General features: G+C 41.3%; 1 protein-coding gene across 10 annotated transcripts in view; it reads left to right on the top strand.

The window, feature by feature from the left end:
- Khdrbs3 (KH RNA binding domain containing, signal transduction associated 3) overlaps positions 1 to 23,956 on the top strand; it is a 168,395-nt gene that overhangs the window by 81,381 nt on the left and 63,058 nt on the right. For all 10 annotated transcript variants that reach the window (XR_009593689.1, XR_009593690.1, XR_009593691.1 and 7 more), the window contains 3 exons: positions 1,681 to 1,827; positions 11,305 to 11,444; positions 15,163 to 15,358. Coding sequence is in view for 7 of the 10 variants with exons in the window: in XM_060389318.1 (XP_060245301.1) it covers positions 1,681 to 1,827; positions 11,305 to 11,444; positions 15,163 to 15,358 (483 nt within the window). In the remaining 3 variants the exon portion in view is untranslated. The remainder of the gene's footprint in view (positions 1 to 1,680; positions 1,828 to 11,304; positions 11,445 to 15,162; positions 15,359 to 23,956) is intronic.

The raw sequence follows: 23,956 nt of genomic DNA, 5'->3' as shown, positions 1-23,956 counted from the left end.
TGTTTTGGCCCATAGTTTTGGGATACTACCCTAGGATGTGTTGACACCATTGTTTGTGGATCTGTAGTGAGACAACGCATCATGCCTAGAGTATAGAACAGTAAAAGCTCTCCCTCATGGCCAGGAAGCAGGAAACAGAGGATGGGACTGGTAACTAATATTTCTTCCAGGGCTCACCTCCAGTCATCTGAAGCTCTTGCCCCTACCTCCAAGCCCTCCTCTTCAGTCACCTTTTTGGGAACATGAACTTGTGAGGGAAACTCAAGATCCCAGTCATAGCAAGCTCTCTGCTATATTCTTTTTCAAAGCTCCCTTTTTACTCCTCCCCAGCATTGTCCTCCTCCTAATCATCATCATCATCATTATCCTCATCATCATCATCATCATACTTGCTGCCTCCATTATGTGATCAATCAGTTAAACCTTTAAAAGCATCACCAAAAGCAGCCACAGGTGATAGCTTAAGTAACATACTTCCCTTTAGGTATGTACTAACATGATCCTATTTGCTGGCACATAGCCAGCTCTTCCTGCTGTACTGCTTGGATATTGATTGCAGGTGATCATTTTACTTGTTTGACTTTAGCCTGCATAAATCTCACCTAATTTTGTTTGTTTCTAAAGAGATAGCTCTTAGTGTTAAAACTCACATTTGAAAAACAAAAATCACTTTAAATTCTAATGGTGTTCTCTACTATAGCAAAATTAACCCAAACTCAAGTTCATTCATTTGCTACGTTGATGATGCATGTTGATGCCTATCAGTGGCTGGGTTTCCTGTAGCTACAGTGATGCTCTGGACGTTGGTTGGGCGTTCAGTTGATGTCAGGCATAGTGATGTGCATCTTACCCACATCACCTATGGTACAGGTGTGTCCTGCTGTAGATAGCATGTTGGACACTGTTTTGAGGAGTCTGATGTCAACAGCCCCATCAGATAACACTACACTAGTTCTGTCCCATGTTAAAATTCTTCCTGATAGGGTAAAGGCACTTCTCCACAGTTAAGAAGTCAAGATGGGATTTGAGATTTGAGCACAAAATCCCAGAGTGTGTATCCTTTCCTGTACATTTCCCTAGTTTTGAAGTTATGGGACATATTGCTGGAACTCACTCTGGGTTGCATAGTGACCAGTCACAAGACATCCTTCACAATTCAGCTGAGGTTTGAGATAGAAAATGAAAAGCATAAACTAGCCCTTCACACATCATCAGACTAGATGGGCATACAGGGTCTGCTCTGTCAGTCTCCTGCTAATGAGGGAAAATCGAAAGAATGCAGTGAGCTTAAACATTTTGGATTGTGGTGAATGCTTGGTGTCAGCATGCCTAAAACAGCAAGCTCCTATAGAAGTGAGCTGGGAACCTAGCCAAGAAGAAGAACAGAAGTTTGTGCATAGCTGGGGCAGGTAACAGGGAAGGAAGGAGCTGACAAGAATCAGCAGGTAGTCAGGGACAGATGATTCCTTAGGGGCAGCATCAGAGTAGGGGAGACTGTATCCCTGCAGGATACGATGCTTGTCTAGGGTTTCTGAGAAAAAATAGGATCAAATTTGTAGTTTTTAACCATCCTGGGGTGCTAATTGCTGTATCTTTCATGACAAACATATGTCAAATAAGTTTTAGGTAAATTTTTCCTGCCTGAAAATAACACATCTTAAACATGATTTTCTTCTTCAGGAGGAAGAGCTGAGGAAAAGTGGAGAAGCGAAGTACTTCCACCTCAATGACGACCTGCATGTGCTCATTGAAGTGTTCGCTCCCCCAGCTGAAGCGTATGCCCGGATGGGGCATGCCTTAGAAGAAATCAAGAAGTTCCTCATCCCTGTTAGTACTTTTCCATGATCCTTGACTTATAGGTTCATGTTGAGTCTTTACCCAAATCCTTGATGATCTGGTCCCTAGTTGCTTTGTAGCTCTCTCTGTTAAGAGCTTCCTATTTGTCCTGTATCGTAGATGTCACAGTATTCTGTGTGAGAATTGTTTCCTTTTAAAGCAATGGAATTTTAGACAGATTAAATACTACTACCAAGTTTATAAGACTAAAAAATTGGAAGAGCAGAATCAATAATTCCAATTTGGGGACTACAAGATAAGTTTTTATGTGATTCTGAAAATGCCACATAAACTTCATGCTGTCTCTTAGTCATTGATGTCCTCCATATGCTTGTTCTATGCTTGGTGTGGGACATGCAGACCTAAATGAAAGCAGTCTCTGTCCCTTTGAGTAATGTGTAGTTTAGGGGAGAATAGAAACTCCAGTGGATGGTTGAGTATAGCATGCAGACACACCTGAGATGTTTAGGGTGTAAAGGGTGTGAGGCAAATGCTCTACTGGGGGGGGGTGTCACCTTTCAGAAGGTAGGTATTGCCATAGAAGTAATGATTTAAAAGAAATGTGTCCCTACCTTCATTCTGAAAGTTAATTTAATTATTTGTATGTCTCACTCAGGATGATCTTTTCTAGTTCCCACCATTTGCCTGCAAATGTCATGATTTCCTCGTTTTTAATTGCTGAATAGTATTCCATTGTGTAGATGTACCACAATTTCTTTATCCATTACTCCATTGAGGGATATGTAGGTTGTTTACAGATTCTGGCTTTTACGAATAAAGCTTCTAGGAACATGGTAGAGCAAATGTCCTTGTTGTGTACTTAAGCATATTTTGGATATATGCCTAGGAGTGGTGTAGCTGGATCTTGAGGTAGCACTATTCCTAATTTTCTGAGAAAGCACCAGATTGATTTCTAGAGTGCTGATACAAGTTTACATTGGAGGAGGGTTCCACCTTTCTCCACATCCTCTCCAGCATGTGTTGTCACTTGAGTGTTTGATCTTAGCCATTCTGTTGGTTGTAAGGTGAAATCTCAAGTTCATTTACATTTGCATTTCCCTAATGACTAGGGATGTTGAGCATTTCTTTAAGTGTTTCTCTGCCATTTGATATTCCTGTATTGAGAATTCTCTGTTTAGCTCTGTACCCCATTTTTTTAATTGGATTAGTTGATTTGTTGCTGTTTAACGGAAAGACACACATGGTATATACTCACTTATAAGTGGATATTAGACATATAATATAGGATAAACATACTAAAATCTGTACACCTAAAGAAGCTAAGCAAGAAGGAGGACCCTGAGTAAGATTTTCAATCTTCATTCCAAAAAGCAAACGGAACAGACATCGGGAGAGGGAGAAAACAGGGAACAGGACAGGAGCCTACCACAGAGGGCCTTTGAAAGATTCTACCCCGGAGGGTATTAAATCAGATGCTAAGGCTCATAGCCAAACTTTGGGCAGAGTGCAGGGAATCTTATGAAAGAAGGGGGAGATAGAAAGACCTGGAGGGGACAGGAGCTCTGCAAGGAGAGCAACATAACCAAAAAATCTGGGCACAGGGATCTTTTTCTGAAACTGATACTCCAACCAAGGACCATGTATGGAGATAACCTAGAACCCCTGCACAGATATAACCCATGGCAGCTCAATGTCCAAGTGGTTACCCTAGTAAAGGGGAATGGGGATTTCTCTGACATGAACTCATTGGCTGGCTCTTTGATCACCAACCCCTGAGGGGTTACAGCAGCCCTACCAGGCCACAGAGGAAGACAGTGCAGCCAGTTCTGATGAGACCTGATAGGCTAGGGTTAGATGGAAGGGGAGGAGGTCCTCCCCTATCATTGGACTGGGGGAGGTGCATGGGAGAAGAGGGAGGGAGAGTGGGATTGAAAAGGGGTGGGGAGGGAGCTACAGCTGGGATACAAAATGAATAAATCACAATTATATGAATAAATAATAAATAAATAAATGGGAAAAAAAAAGCAAAAATTTATTTGTGTGCTAGTGCTGAAAGGAGCCATTTTCCTGCATCCTCTTGATAAACTAAACACTTTGGCTTTGTAGACACTTATTATAGAAAAGCTGGCATATTTCCCAGGCAACTGTCCACATTGAGGCTGTCCTTAGAAGTCCGGTCTCTGCTGGGAGAGTGACATATACAGAATGGATTATGATCATATCTGCTATCAAGAAACCAACGATTACATTTAGATTGAAGTATATTTTAAGACTGGTTTTCACTCAGCAAATCATCCTACTGAACTACATCTTCAGTCTTGTCTAAGAACAGTGCTCACTGTGGTAGACACTCTTAATCCAGTGATGACAGTCCCTTCCATCTAGAGTTTGTAGTCTGAGAGAGAGTACTGTGGAATTGTATATTCACAGAGATGACTTAAACTGGAATTATGGCACAGGGGTCAGATCCCTTCTTCTACAGGTGGCTACAGTGGTAATTTCCATCCCATGGCCTTTATGCTCCTCTGCTAGGAGGTAGGGTTTTACTTTTCTAACCTGGATAATTTGTCTGGCCAAAGCAGAGTTACTCTTTCAATGCTTAGAGAGTTCTTTCAGTTAAGGATTTTTTGCCAGCTGTGATGGTATAAACCCTGCGCTCGTGTGCAGTTTATGGCCAGTCTGACCTACATACCAAGTTTCAGGCCAGGCAGGGCTACCTAGTGAGATGCTGTCTCAAAACAAAAAAACAAAACAAAACAAAAAGACCTCATAAGATTCTTTCCATTTACGTCACTTTGTATTGATTTTGTGTATGGTATGAGGTTATAATCTGAAGTTGACTTTTTCTGTTGTCCCTCTTTTGCATTGTCTAGTACAAATTTACCTGGGACTTTCAGTTCTGCCCCATTGCTTTACTAAGCCTGTTCCAATCCAGTTGCACACTTTTCCTTCTTCCTTTCAATTAACTTTGAAATCTGGGTGTGTAAATTGTCCACCTTGGTGTTGTTTGCCCCTGCCTTAAAAAAAAAAAAAAAGTTCTTGTAAGTTAGCCCAGGTTTCCCTCAGACCCTCCCCAGTCCAGGTGTGGCAGGCACCCTGGTTTGTGTTTCTTTGTCAGTTTTCTTGGTTCTTTTGCATTTTTATGTTTGCTTTAGCATCAGCTTCTGACTTCTATAATGTTCAGCAAGGATTTTGCTAGATGTTTTCTTCAATTTTTAGATGAGTTTGGAGTTAATTTTTAACTTAGTGCATTCTGTTCTGTGAATATGAAGTACTTCTCAAAACCAATATTCTCTGACAACTCAAAAGTATTTCATGACTTTTAGAGTCCAGCCTGATACTTATTTCATAAAAATTATTTCCAAATATTAAAAGAAATATTTTATATGTATGAGTGTTCTGCCTGTATGTGTGCCTGTGCACCACAAATGTGCAGTGCTCACAGAGGCCGTAAGAGGGTACTGGATCCTCCGGAGCTGCAGCCATTGCAGATTGTGAGCGTCTGTGTGCATGCTGGGAATCAAACCCCGCAAGAACAGCAAATCCTCTTCAACTGCTGAGCCAGCTCTCCAGCCTCATTTCCAAATATTTTATGTTTTCTGATATTGGTACGAATGGAACATTTATTTAGAGGTACAATTGATTTTCTCCACACTGATTTTGCTCTTTGACCTTGCTGGATACTTTTACTGTTTCTAGAGCATATTAAAAAAAAAAAATAGAGACATCAAGAAGATTCAGTGAATTTCTATTAATGGAATTGTTAGGGTTCTTTGACATATCTATCATGCTATTACCAAAGACCATTCCCGGCATTTGGGATGCCTATGATATTTTCCTCTGTCTTTGTACAGGACCCCCTTCCCAGTCCTCTGTGTTTTCCTACTCAGATGACCCTGTAGGTTTTTTTCTCCTTTATTCTACTAATAATAGCACATCACATTAGTTGATTTTGATATGTAAAGCCAAGTTTACATTTACTCCAGCGTTATATACTGTTCTCTTTCACTTCTTGTAAGATATGGTTTACTGTTAGTTTTTTAAAGCTTACATGGTGGGAACCCTGAGAGACTGGCTTATAGGACATGTTTTCACACTTGTCATTTCTGGTGTTACGCTCTGTGTGAATGGAGCTGTCCCTGAGTACGTTGGTTGGTTGGTTGGTTTTGAGCTTAAAAAACTAACTTAAGTCTTTCTTGAAAAGCAGACCTGCTTCTATCTTGACTTGCTGGGAGTTGAGTTTACTTGACCTACATGAAGAGTATTCTTTATAAATCTTGACAATTTGTACCCATAGTCCATTTCCTGTGTCTCTGTATGACTTGTGGTCCCTAACTTGTAATGAGCCTAGGGGTCACTTTGATACTGTCCACAGCAATTTGTTCTTTTGCTGTGTCTAGAGTTTGGTTTTGTCCATCACATCCCTATCATGATGGTGATGTGTAAGCTTTTTTTACATGTGGGATGTTTTCAGTTGCTATTTCTTTCCATCTTTCTTTCTCTTCTGCCTTTCATCCTGAATGACCCATAAGTGCATCTTGGTGTGCCTGCTCCTGCCCTGTAGCAGTGGGTTTGTTTTTCTTCCTCTTTCTCTGTCTGGGGAGGTTGTTTAAATGGCCTCTTTCAGGTTTCCTAGTTTCACTGTCTCAGCTCTGCTGAGTAGCTTCTGGGGATATTTTACAGCAGTGATTTTACTTTTGCTTCTTTTGCAAGTATAGCATCTGAGTCCTCTTACCTTTGCCTACTTTTCCTCTACAAGAATGGCTCATTGAAAATGCTAGAGTTTAGATAACGTACCAAAGCAAGTATGAATTCTGAGAGTTTCACGTACAAGAAAGCTGTAGTTGTTGGTATTTGTCTTCCATTTCGCTTACAATTATTAAATTAAACTAAATCCACAGACTGTGCCCTTCATGTTTTCTAGCTGGCACCATGTGTGTTTATGTATTTCTATCTTACTTTTAGTTTTTTCTGTCCTTCTAGAAGGCAACGTGCTGTGTCCTCGTAGCCTAGTTGTGACCAGTGGTTGGCCAGAGGCTCTGTGCTCAGGACTAGTTTTAATATGATTTCCCTGTTGGTATGCAGTACGGAATACAGAGTGGCCCATTTTCATGTCTATCTTGGCATTTCATTCCTGCTGGTATCCCTCGGAGTCTCCTCTGCATAGTCTCACTGTCCGGCAAGTAAGCATGAGAACCTATTAGGGGCTTGCCAGAATCATTTCTGGGCTCTATTCTGTTCTCCTCTATTGAGCTGATGTGTTGCTTGCCTCACTGGAGGTGGCGGTATCTGGCTTGCTGATTTGCTGTTCTTCCTCATTTGCTCCCAATTGAAATCTTTACTGTGGTTGATATTGCTGCTGGCATGGGGTACTTTACCCTTTATTCCAGAATAAGTGAGGCTTCTCCGCAGCAGAGCTATGGGTTTTTCATACTTGGGCTGAGGAGGAGTGATGGCATCCCCAGGCAAAAATGCCAAGACTCTTCTTACCTACAATTTAGCTATTTTTCATGACTTATTTTATTGTATTTTCATTTTATTGTGTGGCTTGAATACATCCTAAAACTACTTACATGGTGTCTTTGAGCCATTTTATTTTTGTTCTGTGTAAGGACACTTTTCTCAGTCATTAAAAAACATCATCTTTACTTATTATTTTATGTTTCTTAAAATTTATATGATTTTGTACATTTTTTCCTGTAAGCATATGTAAAGTTTAATGATACTGTTTTATTTCTGCATTATATTGTTTGCACATTCCAGAGTTTATTTATGCTTGTCTTCAAATAATCAGCATTAAAGTTATTTCCTATAGATATAATGCTGCAGTGATGCCAGGAAACCTTGAACATAAATATTGTAATAGTTTGACAAATAATTGTTAGTAGTAAGTTATTGTCAGAGAAGACATTGAATTCCAATGTTCCTTTTTATTATGATGATTCTTTTAAAATTTTTTTGAAGAGGAGAGGGGAGGGAAGGAGTGTGTGTTTTCTATGGGACAACTTGGAAGAGTCAGATCTCTCCTTCTACCATATGGGTACCAGGGTTTGAACTTAGGTCATCTGTCCTGATGGCAAGCACCTTTATCCTTGGAAGCAGTCCACCAGCCAGGGCTTTAGTATTACTTTTAATGAGTCATGTAAAACCTTTCCCCACATTTTCAAGGTTTATACAACAGACCAAATTCACTGGATAGAAAGTCATGTACACACACAGTACGTACATACATACATACATACATACACACACACACACACACACACACACGTGACTACACTTCTAATCCCCTTTCAACTCTCAACTGTTGACAGGTTTCAGTGGTTCTATTTTTCACCTAGAGAGTTAAAGTTTGAGTCCATAAGCCATGATGCATGGCTTGGTTGTATCATACCTGCCCATGTGATAGTACAAGAGGAAACCAACTAAAACTTCCTTAAGTTGCCTTAAAAACACATAGTCATTCATTCAATTATTTAATATCTGTGTATTTTTTTTAAATTTTTCATCAATTACACTTTATTCATTCTGCATCCCCCCATAAGCCCCTCCCTCCTCCCCTCCCAATCCCACCCTCCCTCCTCCCTCTGCTTGCATGCCACTCCCCAAGTCCACTAATAGGGGAGGTTCTCCTCTCCTTTCTGATCTTAGTCTGTCAGTTCACATCAAAAGTGGCTGTATTGTCCTCTACTATGGCCTGGTAAGGCTGCTCCCCCCCCCCCCCCAGAGGGAGGTGATCAAAGAGCAGGCCAATCAGATTATGTCAGAGGCAGTCCCTCTTCACATTACTATGTAACCCAATTGGACTCTGAACTGCCCTGGGCTACATCTGTGCAGGGGTTCTGGGTTTTCTCTATGAATAGTCCTTGGTTGGAGTATGAGTCTCTGGGAAGTTCCCTGTGTTCAAATTTTCTTGTTCTGTTGCTCTCCTTGTGGAGACCCTGTCCTCTCCAGCTCTTACTATTTCCCAGTTCTTACCTAAAATTCCATTCACTCTGCCCAACAGTTGCCCATCAGGCTCAGCATCTGCTTTGATAGTCTGAAGGGCAGAGGCTTTCAGAGGCCCTCTGTGGTAGGTTCCTAGGTTGTTTCCTGTTTTCTTCTTCTTCTGATGTCCATCCTCTTTGCCTTTCCGGATGGGGATTGGACATTTTAGTTAGGATCCTCTCTCTTATTTTAAAATAGTTTTACAAAGCTGATCTTTAAGGTTGGCTCCATTATAAACACCTAATCTTATATAGAGCAAATGATTTTAACTTTATTTTTCCAAACTTTTCCTGGTGTCTAGACAGTACTTCAGCCATGATCTTTTCATCAAATGTATTTTTAGCCACCTATAACTGAGTGTCACACCTTCCAACAATTTTTCACAGGGCAAGCATTAGCATTTTTTCTAGCACATTTTATTTAGAATGTGCTTTGCAAATTATTTATTAATCTTTACATGTTTTAGCAAAATGGCTGATAAGATATTAGCAGTCTTGTTTTAGACAGTTTGGAACGATGGAATGATGCAGATGACAGCTCTGAGGCACAATGCCTCCGATAATTGTGGGAGAGGGTCCTACCCTCATTTTAAGCTCCTCTACTAAGGGCAGTGGCTTTCATTTCCTACTGCATTCCTCTCCTTCAGATGCTATATGACAGCTTTCTTCTTGCTCATGGGGTTCCTCTAATTTCAGGGTGCCTACTTATTTTTTGCTTGATTTTTGTAATGGTCAGGAAAAAACAGATGAATTTTTAGTTGTAAGTGTCGTATTTCTTTTAGATTTTAAATTGAGGTTATAAATACTTTACCTAAATTCCCTGTCCACACTGAAGTATGCTCATGCCTTTCTAGTGATGCCTCTGAGCCTGTCATGCCTCTGTTAGTGCCTCTTCATAGCCAAATATCAGGAGAAGTTCCTGCCTTCCCTGGGGCTCTTAATGTTCCCTCACTTCCTATCTCACTGAGATGGACTCTAAGTCACCTTCTCCATCCATCCGCCCTGGTCAGCAGTGGCTTTCCTGTTAGCCAGTCCTCAGACTTCTCACAGGGCTGTGAGATAGGTTCTAACTCAACACAGACCTTGTGTGGCTGCACTCACACTGGACCCTGGAGCTTTCACATTCTCCTGCCTCCTTTGTAGTCCAAGGGTTTGTTTTGTCCTTTCCACAACATAAACCTAAACCTGTAGTTTGCTCCCTAAAAAAATGTTAAACTGTCTCACCAACCTTAGTTCTAATTATTTAGATTACCTTTAAGGTGATAGAAGGCTTTGCATGATTTGGTTTCTGCCTTCTCTTTAAGAGTCCATATAATTTTTATGATTTTTCCATATAATACCTCTTTGGGTTTTTATTTCTCTTATTGATTGATTGATTCATTCATTCATTCATCAATTGGTTGATTGATAGAATAGAATAGGATACAATACGATACGATACGAGACTCTTGTTTTCCGGGCTGGCCTGGAATTCACTGTGTGGCCTAGGCTGATCTTGAACTCAGGGTAGCCCAGCTACTTTAGCCACTTCTGGAATTTAATACGCTTTGAGTCTTCTTATCTCCCTCTGTGTGGAACTTAGAGCCACTCCTCTTGATGACTGTATCTCTCTTCCACAGATAACTCCTCTTACAGAGAAGCTTTTTGGGGTGCTGTACAGCCAAGTTAGACTTTCCTCTTTGACTATAAACATTTTTTTAAATTTCGAAGTAGCAATGATACATGCAGTTTTATCTGTCTGTGGTTTCGTTGATTATCAAATGGAGTTGAGAACAGTAAAAAAGAAAAAGGAAAGAGGATGGAATCCTAGTTTCAGAGTTTAATGTGTGGGCATTGCTGCCTTGTGAAAAAAGCACAAATTTTCAGGAATCAAATTGCTTACCAAATTTATAAATTTGGATGTTCCTTGTTTGTGTAGCAGAGTGGTTAGTGATAATTGTCAACTTGACACAATTTCGAATCACCTGTGGTACATGTGAACCACATCACCTTTGATACCTCTGAACATGTCTGTGCCAGGATTATTTTAATAATTGTAATTATCTTATTTGAGGTGGGAATATCCACTCATCTGGGGGTGGGACTATTCCGTAGGCAGGGGATCCTGGAGTTTGTAAGTATGAGAAAAAGCAAACTAAGCATGTGTGCATGTGTACGTTCATCGCTGTCTGTGCCTGGTATGAATATATTATGACCAGCCCACTTAGGCTTTTCTGTTAGTCCATATGGAGATGCTCAGTGAGTGGAGCTGTGAATAGCAATGTCCATGTCACAGCTATGTGGCCTTGTATTATTACAAATGTCTCAAGTGGAAATTAAGCATAAGAAAAGGAAAGACATTAGCTTACCTGTAATTTTAGTCTGGGGAAAAAAATCCTGTGGTTTTCCTTAAAAGAAAACATTTTCATTTTTATTTCAGTAAATTTATATTTTAACTGCTCTTCTGACCTCATTTTCTTAAAAAAAAATGCTTGCTTTCTATTCTAATGCTTTTATATTTTTCAATATCTTTTCTGTGCAGGACTATAATGATGAAATTAGACAAGCACAGCTCCAGGAATTAACATATCTGAATGGAGGTTCAGAAAATGCAGATGTTCCGGTGGTTCGAGGGAAAGCCGCTTTGCGCACACGAGGTGTGACCACACCAGCAATAACCAGGTGGGTATAATTCCTTTTTGTTTTAGGTTACCTTGAATGTTGCTATCATTAGTAGATAGAAATAGTTGTCAGTGTATCTTACAAACCAGCATTCAGACGTTGTGATGTCCAGTCTTAAGACTAACTTTGGTGTGAGAAAGTTGAATCTAAACATATATATCCCAAAAGACTTCCTAGCTGGTAGTTGTTGCATGGTTTTATTCGTCCCAGCACAGATTCTATAATTCCCTGCTATGGAGCTTCTTTCTAAGTCACTGGCAATGGCACCATGAGAAGAGGATGCCCTGTGTGTGTACTGACTGATTGTGAGGATACCCTGTGTGTGTCCTAACTACTCCATATTGGGCTGTTCCCTGCCTCACAGTGTCAGTCAGTGAGAGGCTCTAAAATGCCTCAGCCTTTGTGTCCACTCTCCAAGACCTGGGGCTGCTGAAAACTCCTATGCTGGTAGGATACAGGGGTTTTATTTCTATCTCTGAACTGATGATTAGTTTATAATAGAAAAAATATTTCAAAGAAATTTCAAAAATGTGACATGGCTTTATAAAAAGAATTAAAACTTTTCGTTAATGAAGTTTTCGGGGACAGTGTTTCTGAGTTCTGGGAGTACAGTCTGCACCATCATCCCCAGCTAAACTTTTCTACTCAGCTGGTAACTACATTGACATTTTTTTTTTCAGATAGAATATGTGCTAGAATTTAAAATAGCATTTATTTTATATCTCCCCGTTCATTTGGGGAATGAAAGTTATATCCTGAGTGTGCTAACCAGTGGCTGTTTGTGCTGCTGTGTTGTAAGCCAGGCCTAGGCGTGAATGCTGTGGCTCCTGCAGAAAAAGAGCTAAACATTGCTGTGGATGGGTCTGGGAGTCTCATCACAAAGGAAATGGAAATGTTCATTTCCACTTTTTGGCCTTTCTTGAAATACTTACTTGCTATAGTTTCCTGTAGCCACCATGACTAATTGTCACAAGAAAGGTATCTTTTAGGTAGAGATATTTTTGTTTTTTGTTTTTTTCCTCATGGAAACAGAAGCCTGATGCCCAATTCAGTGTCGTTAAGCCTAGGGTGAAGCCTTGTCTCTTCTGTTCCTGGTGACTACCAGCATTTTATGATCTATGGCCCCAGTCGTTCATCCCTCTGCCCACCTTCACAGAGTCTGTTCCTCTTCTGTCATCCTTCTTTGTCTCCCTTTTGTATAGGGTATATGAATGTATGGAAGGCCTCATCCTTCCACCTGGAGATTCCATCAGGCCCTGTCTCACAATTACCTGCACAGGTAACCTGTATAGATTCCCAGGATATAGACAGCAGGATTGTGATTGGCCTGACATTATCCAGCCTACTGCAGTTGCTATGCTAGTTTTATTTTCACATGATGGAAGCTAACCATTTGCACTATGTCAGATGTGAAATAGTTGGTAGTTAGGTATTTTTCAAAGTCTTCCACATTGGCCTGTCCATTTGTTACCACTTCCTGCTGCCTGTTGCCATTGGGACAGGTAATATGTTTTGTGTTGCATATTATATGCGCAGATGCAGACTTTCCTTTTGGACTAGAATGTCTTGTTCAGATTTTCACTTTAAAGGAAGTATCTTAAAGAAAATATCACTTTAAAGAAAGTATCAGATGGGAAACAGCCTCCCAGAATGCTCCTTTGCTTCTGGGTAGATAGATGTGAGATGTGGTCCTGTAACATGAGATTGGTTTCATTAGATTATAATGCAGCTAAAACAAATTTCATAGTTTAACGACTTGGTACCCATGGTAACAGTGATATAAACAAGCTATTGTGTTACCCTTCCTGTAAAAGAATATGCCCAACACGCAGAAGGTTCTGTTTTCTAGTTTATGTAAATGCACACCAACCACATCTAATGGATTCCTTTGACTAGCCACCATTTAGTGATGTACGACCACATGTAGATACAGATATAGGTATCACTGTGTTGGAATATAAGTCTGAAGTGTTCTTTTGAGTAATACAAAGTGAATTAACTATACAGAAGTACATCTGATACTTATTATATGTATAAAAGCATATAATAAAATTTATTTTGTTGCGTATAGCTCTTGCATATCTCATGGTCAAATAGTGGCTCAGAATTAGCCTCCATTGGCTAGAGAATGTCATAGTGGAGCACAGTCAGTGCCAGTGTATGTTAATTCAGTGTTCCTTAAATCATCAACAGTTTCTAATTTAGTCTTTCTGTGGAGGTGGCAAGGTTACCAAGAGGTGAGGTAGAGAGACACTTTCTTTAGTATAGAATGTAACAGTTGGAGAAACCCCTTCTTCTGCCCATGGTAATGATATGTACACTGCCTTTCATTTAAAGCTATCACCAGTTGATGGTTGGGACTCAAACTTATCTTGAGTTTTCTTTATAGCAAAAGATGAAGAAAGCCTGGAGACACAATGTCTAAACGTGAGAAAATCATGATACAAAGCTCCAAAGAGCACAGTCCCTGGTGAACAGTACTGTTCAGTTCTTGAATGAGATCAAGGTGTCAAGCCTAATCTCAGAAGCAGACTGGTCTAAATAGTGGGTTCTTTGCCAGCTAGGGCTACATAGTGAGACCATGTCTCAAAAGTTTTAAAAACTTGTTATGATATAGTAATATTTTAATGGCATTGTGAGATTTGGGGGTAGCTTCCTCAGGAGCCAGTTCTTACAACCGTCTTTTAGTTTCTCATGTTTCTCAAACCAAATGTATCTCATCTACATCTTCCTTGTTTATTCCCTATGACATGGCAAATTCATAAAACCCTGTGTCCCATGTGGTAATCTCTCAGCACTGACCACTTAAAACTCTTGCTCACGTATTTCTTACCTGATTTCACAGTAAAGTTTGCAGAGCATGTGCCTCATGGAGCAACTCTGGAGTCTCAGAGTAGAACACATTGGTTCCTAGAATCGTCCAGCATTGCCTCAGCATTACTATTTCAGGATACCTTTCTGATCCTGAATGATTGGAAGTCAAATCATACACGAGGAAGTAATAATGTTGTAATAAAACTTTTCCATTTTCATTGCCAAGAAAAGAACATATCTTATTCTTTAACACAGATAATGTCTTTCCCCATAGTCTTCCTGTGCACTGCCTCACTCCAGCTGTGATTCAGGAGAGTCCAGATGAGAACCGGGGGAACATCATAAATGTTGGGGTATGAATACTGCAGGAAGCACATCTTTGTTTCATGCATTTATTCTGCATTTGCAGGTTGCTGTGGAGAGCTGACCTAGAAGTTACAGATCCTTCGTGGATGCCTGCTTCTCTTTCCTTAAGCCTGTTTTGTGTTGGTCTTAGGGACAACTGTTTTGGATCTCTGCTTTGCTCTCATGTGTTTGCAGGCAATTTTAAGATCTCTCCAAATCTCAGTTTCCTTCTCCGTAGATGAACAAGATAGGACCCATTCATGTTAGAGTCACATTTGCTGTCATTCTGGAATGGCATCATTTGTGTGGTGTCCCAGAAATCAGAGATTCATTCTCACTGACTGCATTGAAGAAATTAAGCTCTGCCTTGGATATTCCCATTCTGAGTTGTGCTATCTGCATAGACAAATGTTTAGTTGCTGTGATTTACTTTGTTTGTGTGGCTCTTGGTACATTTTATGGAAGTGTGGAACATTGACTTGTCTAAGATGTCAGTGTGTGTAAAGAATAACGTGATAAAACATGACAGATAATGCTAATTTGACCCTCTTGCTTACAGGGGAAGAGGAGGAGTCACAGCCAGGCCTGTTGCAGTTGGGGTACCACGTGGGACACCAACTCCCCGAGGAGTCCTTTCCACCCGAGGGCCAGTGAGCCGGGGAAGAGGACTTCTCACTCCCAGAGCAAGAGGTGTCCCCCCAACTGGATACAGACCTCCACCACCACCCCCAACGCAGGAGACCTATGGAGAGTATGTAAGTAAAGGCTGCAGCTTTCAAGTTCATTCACTGCAGACAATGTGTCGTAGTTGTGTTCTCTTGTTGATGACCTCAGCTTAGCAGATAGTTATCAAACATTAAAATCACTTAACATAGAAATTCAAAAGTATAGGATCCGTTTTGCCAGAAGCTTGAAACTAAGGCAGAATTTCAGTTGTGGGGAATGCAAGACAGGGTCAGGCAAATAGCTGTTAAGCTCTTTCATGAGCTGACTAGAACATTCTCTTATATTCCATCTCAGGTTGCCTCTGAGTAAGTCAGTCACTCAAAAACTGATTGCCTAAATATACCAAGATGGTGTCACTTTTAAATGTGTCATTTTAATGTGCTTAATAAAGTATAGGTTTGTCGTGAAAAATCTTTTTAGTGAAGAAAATTAAAATTATGTATTTTTGCATCAATCAGTTTTCTTCACCAGTTTATGAGTTCTCAGGTATGATTTATATTTAAGGAAAGAGAAAGAAATACAACTGTAAACAAAGGACAGAAGGGAAGGGACTCAACAAGGATGCCAACCCCTAGGATTCTTGGTATAGTCTCCTTGCTTATTACAGGTGAGAAAATGAGAAGTCAGTAGATGCGTCATTCCTGCCAGCAACTGTATGTATTATATGAGAGTGTATGGGCAGTTGTCAGTGGCAGCAGTGATGAGGATAAGATATGCTAATGGCTCTTACTTGCCTGCTTTATGTAGGTGCTGGGTTCCTCTTTGCACAGTTTCTCCAAGGTTGCAGAATCCTCTTTAGTTTTCATCTGTGGCTTCTTTGCCTTGTAAGGGACGTAACTGAAATTCCACACATGCTGTCTTCTTATGCTTTTGGCCTAGACTGCCCTTTCTATATCATCTGCGTCCTTTTCTGCTTCTACATAGGTCAGTTGTTGCTGGAGAAGCTCATGGAGGCAGTTGCTGAGCTGTTGAGCTCTGAGCATTACCACTACCATTAGTGTTTCTCCCACCTAAACTGAGCATGTGGCAGGGCAGGGATGGGCAGCACTTGGCTCCTTTGACTTAGCAGAGAGTCCTGTGATTATACTCAACAATGCTGTCAGCCCATATTAGAGTCTCTGTTTTGCTATTCAGTTGTGGAAGGATGTGGCTCTTTGCCCATTTTTCATCTCCTAAAATTACTTGTTTTCCTGTTTCTTTATATTCTTGTGGAACTGACAGTGATGGCCATGCCTCGTGTTCTTCCACAAATACTGACTTTCAAAACAAGTAGGGACAACAAAGAGAAGACGTGCTCTTGCAGTCCCTGTGGGAGCATGTTGTGAGTTGCTTTACTTCCAGCAGCTTACCTCGACTGCTCTCAGACCATCACGGCTGGATGATGTTCTAGAAATTGCTAGGTAGGGGTTGTGGGAAATTGGATCATGGAATTCATTTCGTCCTCCATTTGGAATGAGTTAAGCAATTTGACATGTGGTTCTGGTTTCAGAACCACATGTTTAGAAAGTTATTGTCACCTTTCTGTGTCCTAATTCATCCTTACACTTAATAAGGACTGCTTGAGAGCTGTCTATGTGAGCTGGATCCATGTTCCTGGCCTCGTGTGTATGCTGGTCAGCCTAAAAACCAGATGAGTAAATCTAAACATTTGTTGCCCAGAGAAGAAAAGTAAAGGCAAATTGGACATGTATTTTTGGCCATCATTCAGGAGTTTCGGGGGTGTGGGTAGGGATGGGGGTGTTGGTTGCCTGTAGCTCTGAATTCTGTTCACTTTTTGATAATGAGGAAATGATTAGACCAATCAAATTAGTGAATTGACAGATAACTATTGTCCTGAGTGAATTTACTCTATTTAGCCTCAACTGCCATGATAACCCTTCAGAACGTTACTTGATTCATTTTCAGGAGCAAAGATTGAAGCATTGTGAGGGAAAAAGAAACTCATTATTTATTGAGCCCTGCACTCACACCTGGCTCTCCAGGGTACTTGAAGCTGTGATTTGCACATGGGCCAGTGCTGATTCTGTGTGCTGGAGTTGCATTCTGATTACTGACAGCTACTTTCTCCTTATTGCTTTCATTTGCGTGGAGGCATTAGCTCCAACTCCATGCACTTGTACTTCCCAGCCCACATCAGGAGAAATAGCAGGAAACAAAGCGTTAGCATAGGTGCACATCTTCGCCAAGTGATGCCTACTGTGAAGGGCTCAGACTACAAATATGATCGCTTACTTTCACATCTGTTACTCATTGGAATACCCTTTCCGATTAATAGCCAAACTGAAGGATTTTCCCACTTAGCCTAGCCTTTTGTAATCCTTTGGCACAGCTAATGTAAAATGCTCCACAGCTGTATATTGTAATGCGTACATCACTGATGGCTGCTTCAGGGAGGAGTAAAGGCCTCCTCCCCTCCCATATTGTAGCTTGCCTTAACCTCATCCTGCTCTCTTGACCCAGCGGGAACTTAACGTCCTCTTCCAGAGACACAAATGCAGCTTGGTAGTCTCTGACATGTGTCCAGATATTGGCCATTGGTCTGACGTGTTTGAAATCCTGATGGTTAGTGTTTAGCTTTCATCATTGAATGCATAGGGTGTATTACTGAAGCAAAACAAATACACAGCCCGAAACTTTGTTTCTTCATGTTTTAGATAGGATAGGCATAGTACAAAATACCAAACTTCACACCCCAGGGCCCTGAATATCAAGAAAAGGAGTTTTTCATCTTAGAGCACATATAATGGCTAAGCTTCCTAGGATAGCCAAACTGTTTCAGTGCAGAGGAGTAACTTCTAACCTCTGAGGGGACTGGCTTCTTCCTCTCCCCCTACTCACCTTCTTAAGTTGCCAACTGCCGCTTGGTACTGAGGCCTCTGTGACTCGCAGTTGTTGATGTGTTTCATGAGTTAGCATCTAGCTGTGTAGTACAAACTGCACTACAAGCTTACCTGCCTTGGAGATCATTAGCTTTCATGAAGAGAATCCACATCCTTATTCGTTTTTCTCTAGCCACTGGCACCAGTTTCTGGCACACTCTTTAGGAATTTGCTAGCAAAACTGCCTTAGTGAGCAGGGTAACTTTCCTTTACAGAGGTTACCACTGACTTGATTAAGTGCAGTCTGTGTCCCTTTCTACTTTCAGTACTTACCTGTCTTATGTCACTTACACTTGGTAAATGAAATATAGAACCATGAGGGTAAGGATTAAAACAAACCAGTAACCCAAAATAAAATTTAAAACTCTTTTTGCTGTTTTAAGGAGATCAGACCATCCCTATTTCTGAGAAGTTCTTCTCAGAAAGAAGAACTTAAGAAACGTAAAATGCAATTAAGAAATGTAAAATCTAAAGATGTCCTTGAGGCTGGGGACTTAGCATATTTGCATAGTGTACATGCAGCCTCAGATTTGATGCCTGACTCTACAATGGAAAAAAAATTTATTTCCACAACTCTTGTTTGATTCTATTTAACCAGCCCAGATTACTTTTTAAAAACTGTTTCAGCATTTATTGTTTCAGTGATTATTTCTAAAGTATATATGGGGATGGGGTGAAATCCTAACACATGCTTTGTTGAGAAAGCCTGTCTTGGATCCTTGAGACAGTGCATCTTCCTCATAGTATTCTAAAATAGAAAGGTATTCTCATACAATTTAAGGCCCAAGAAAGACTCAATTAATGGGCAGGTTGTCATTGATTTGCTGTGCAGTGAACCCATTGACAGTATGTGGAAATCTGAGGATGCCCAGAATTGTCCTGTTAAGTGGGATACAGGTGAGTGGTGAAGAACTGCATCTTCTGTAATGCCTCTGAGCCCAGAGTTTTCATCACTCGTCACAATCACTAAGGAGTCTCCCACTCAGTCCTCTAGAAGAATGTCTGCTGGGTCATAGTGTATGTGACTGGGATTACCATGCCCGAGAGCACAGGTGGCGGACACAGGCAGGAGCTGTGGGTAGAGCTGGCCACCCATGCTCAACCCAGAGCCTTCCCTTGAGTAGACTTTCATTTAACAAATATTCCAGGAAAACATAGTAGTTCACCATTGCTATTTTTTTTTTTCCAAAATTGCAGAAAATTTATAATTTCTGTGTTTTCAGTCATTGAGTATACACCAGGGCCTCACACTCTGCTTCAAGGTAGAAAAATTAGCCATAATTACAGTAACCCCACATCTCTTTTTCTGGAGAACAAGAAGTTCCTTTCTCCCAGTGACACCAACTTATTTCTTATACCCAAATAATTACATAACTGAAAGCTTAATTAGTGTAACCTACAGTGTTTTCACTGTGAACGCTTTAACAATTCGAAGTGTGATCACACAGGAAGACAGGCCTGACAGAACCCAGTATTCCTGCAAACTGGGGGCATGCTGCTTTTTGCTCACAGTAAAAGAAAATGCGCATGTGAGCAAGCATGCATCCTTGCTATCTATGGCAGCTACATTTATGTCCCTGAAGGACCTTATCAATTATCTGCAGCTGACAAACTGCAAGAGGGAGAGGCTCTCTTGGTGCTGCTTTTATAGAAGTTTTTCTTCTGTTTGCACAAGCTAAGCACCCTCCGTGAAGTGCTGGGAGGAGGATACCTGGTCAGGGTCACATTCACTCTGGTAGCTAACTTCACTTTTGCTCCAAGTGTGTGGGTTCTTTGCACACCAAACTCTGGGCAATAACTGGTATCTTACAGTTTACAAAGGTTCTGCACAAGCTCTCAAAGTTATCATAGATTCAGCAGCTCACGCCTACCTCACTGTCTCCTCCATTTCAAAATCCAGTTCCAAGTAAGCAATATGTCTTTGGTTCCCCACAGTTTCTCTCGGACATGGTCAAATCCTCAAAGTGTTCAAATTGTCAGGGGAACTCTGACTTGCTGACCTGTTACCAATTATTTATTATTGCAAATTGTTACTTTGGGCATAAGTGATAAGCCTGCTTTAAAAGAAGTAACCATTTATTTGGAACCAAATACTTGGGACCATGAAAGGGCGGCTGTGAAGCATGAATTCAAGTCACCCTGCCTGACATGCAGCAATGACAAATTTAGGCAAATCTTTGTGGCCAAATTTTACATATGCTGTTACTCCCTACCATATAAAGGAGAGAAACTTGTTTAGAATTCTACAGGGTCCTAGGATGAAGTTCAGTGTCTCTCCTGTTCCCCTGACTGACTGTTGAGCCATCATTGGCCTTTTGTTCATAGCATGTCAGCTTGAGGGGCTCCATCTGTGCCAGGGCACTCCTTAACTGCACAGAGATCTGAGCATTGCATGCCTTACTGCAGCTCTTGGCTTTCTTTGAATGTCTTTTCCTGTCTTACCCTCCCCTCTCCAACTGGAGCCTCTGTCCTCATCAGATATTGTTAGTGTCGGGGGGGGGGGGGAGAGGAGGGGGTTGCATTTGGAGATCTGAATTGCCATTGTTTTCAATTGTAGAATTGAACAATACTTTATCCCATAAAATAGAGTATATGATCCATGAGCAAGAGAGATTAACATTGTGTACACACACACATGCAGACACACACGCCTGCACATATACACACAAATGAGCTGGAGAAACACAACAGAAAAAGAACAGCAGATTGGTCATTTCGTAGGGGCTTTTTCTGTTAAGGTAAGAACTAATACAGAACAGTGTCAAAGCTTACCCTGGTTTCCTTTGCTGTGTGAGGAGCAAGGCCAAGGAAATTCAAGTTCACCAGCACTAGCTATTTGGGAAATTTGGCTATTTGTCTCCCTAACTTGGTGTTTGTTCACAGGCCTTATAAGCAGCTCAGCGCCAGGGGCATAGACTGGAGTGTGAGGGGCTGTATTCTTAGTTTCTTCAGGGAAACTGGTAACCCCAATTTGTTCAGATTGCTGTGGCACCATTGCCTCTGCCGCTTAGCACTGCCACTGCCTCTGGCTCTCATACTTGTCTTTGTATGGCTGTGGGTTTCTTTTTTGCCTTTATTTTGAACAAGCCTTGCATGGGGCCTGGTAGTTTGTAGATGTCATCTAAGAGTGCAAGAGGTGGAAATCTTGTCCCTTACTCTGCTGCCTGATTCTCAGTTCATGGTCATACCTTCATGTACTTTCCCACCTCTTTTATTTTTTATATATTAATTATAGTTTATTCATTTTGTATCCCAGCTGTAGTCCCTCCCTCATCCCTCCCTATCCCACCTTCCCTCCCTTATCTCCTCCCATGCCTCTCCCCAAGTCCACTGATAGGAGAGGTCCTCCTCCCCTTCCATCTGACCCTGGCTTATCAGGCCTCATCAGGACTGGCTGCACTATCCTCCTCTATGGCCTTGCAAGGCTGCTCCCCCCATCAGGGGGAGGTGATCAAAGAGCCAGCCACCCACCTTCTTAATGAAGTAAAATTGACCATCTCTAGCCAGTTTTAATGAACATTCAGGTGTTTATTCGGTGAGCCAAGAAATATGAAATACGAGTGCCATTAATGAGAAATCTGTTTCCAAGGCTGTGAGCTTTTCACAATCCTTTAGGATGCTCATTTGTTTTGTGCTTAACTGTGTCTATTAGCCTTTCTGGGACAGAGATTCTTCTCAGTCTGCAGGTAATGCTGATAATGTAGCTGTCAGATCTGCAGTCAGTCTCCACATCTATAACCTTGCCCATCTTGAAGATTCCATGATGGAGTATTTTCCAGTGGAACATGGCTTCAATGTGAACAACCCAAGAGAGAGCTAATAAGAAACTAATTTAATAAATAAAACTCCTGATTTTGAAGCAAAAGTGACAGAATACAAAAAGCAAGTATTTTCATGGTGATAGAAACAAACTAAAACTGAGTGGCTGTGGTATTTGGAGCATTAAAATAGTTTTGAAAAAAAATTTTATTTAGTTTGCATTTGCACACATGCAGTTGTGCATGTCAGTGGGTCAGAGGACAATTTGTCAGTTCTCTCACCATGTTAACTCAAGGGATGGCACTGAGGTCGTCAAGCTTAGCAGTGAGCACCTTTACTCATGGAGCCATTGTGCTGGCCCCCGAAAAAATGGCTTTAAAAACTCATATTTGGTCAAGCCTTCATGATACACAAACCTAAATTTTCATAGAAATACAATTATATTATTCTTATTATCTGACTCATTTACTTAAGATTGATTCAGCTTTGAAGTCTGGGTAATGTCTCAGGCTGTCGTAATAAGATCCTATCACTCAGTGTGTTAAGGCTGAGCTGAGCCGTGAATCTCTTGCCTCAGCTTGTGGGTCATTCTGTGTGTAGTCCTACAGGTTAGTAAGAATAATGAAGATCTTCCCTCAGCCGGTCTGGGGTATGTTTCTGTAATCCACTATGCTCATGTGCTTCAGTGTTCTGAAGTTGCCATGTGTGGTGTGGCCTTGCCTACTTGATAAATGCGAAGTGAAGGCTGTGCCCTGGGAGTTTGTTGTACAGCTCTGAATAGCAGAGCCAAATGGTCTAACCCCTTTACCTTCCTTCCAGATTCCCAGGAGGTAGTGCATAGGCACCTGATGTTCCATGGGAATCTGGGTGAGCAGTAAACAAGCTGTTGTAAGTTTCTCTTGTACAATTGTTTGTGCAACTCAGAGGAGCATTCCCGGCTATGCCTCATCTGGAAAGGTAGGAAGGACAGTGCTCACCAAGCCTCAGGTCAGCACCCAGCCAAGGCCACAGAGACTCCCAAGGGCTAAGACTAAGATGGAATGAACGAGGATTGAGGCCTAATTCTTTGGTCCCTAGGCTAATGCTTTTATTTGCCACATTCTCACTCATGTAATGCTATAGGCTAGAACAAATAAAGAAAATGAACAAAACCCTACAAGAACCAGAGCTAGAAGCAAACTCATTATTGTATGTCCAGGCATAACTGGCCAAGCACCATTTGTCCCAGCTGCTGCCATCTGGCTTGCTAACTTACTGGAGGTGATGCTGAGCCTCAGTCAAGTCAGTAAGACATCATCACTCACTTGTTGTGCTTACAATGAATGGGCTGGCAACACCTGAGGTAACTTCATTTGTGAATGACCAAAACTGTAGAGCAGCAAGCCCTTGTCCTTGATTCATGGATTCCATTCCAAATCAGAGTACCATTGTGCTCTGCAGTGGCTTTGAATGATAGAAAGGCTGCTTCCATTTACATGGTGACTGTGGAGCCCGGTGTGTCAGGCAAAAAGCCTTGCCTGATGCTTCAGGAAACTATTTCCTCACAGGACAGCAGCTGTGGCTCAGCCCATTGAAGAGTCAGAGATGCTTTTGAGTAGAAGCAGAAGTCAAAACCCCAGGTTCTTTTAGCAGGTACACAGCTTGCCCTGTTCTCCTACTTTATGGCCCATTAAGGCTGTACTAGATGGAAGCTGTTTTGAAGAAAAATGATGTCCTCACCTCTTACTTGGGAGCACTTTAGTACTTCCTCTGTTGTGTTGGGAATGATCTCTTTTGAAGTCCCAGTGCAGGAACATCAGAGAGGCCATTAGGGAAAGCTAGGCATGTCCTTGAAATTTACCTGTCACTCCTTAGCATAGATTGTGTGTGAGTGTCAAGCAGGAAGAATGCTCACTTGGGCTTGCCTAAAGGTTTGGGGCTTTTGTTGTTGTTTTATTGTTGTTGGTGTTGTTGTTTCTGAGACAGTCTTACTATGTAGAGCAGGGTGCC

This window comes from Meriones unguiculatus, chromosome 8 (genome assembly GCF_030254825.1).
Source record: "Meriones unguiculatus strain TT.TT164.6M chromosome 8, Bangor_MerUng_6.1, whole genome shotgun sequence".
Taxonomy (NCBI): Eukaryota; Metazoa; Chordata; class Mammalia; order Rodentia; family Muridae; genus Meriones; species Meriones unguiculatus.
This window is presented reverse-complemented; position numbering and strand designations above follow the sequence as displayed.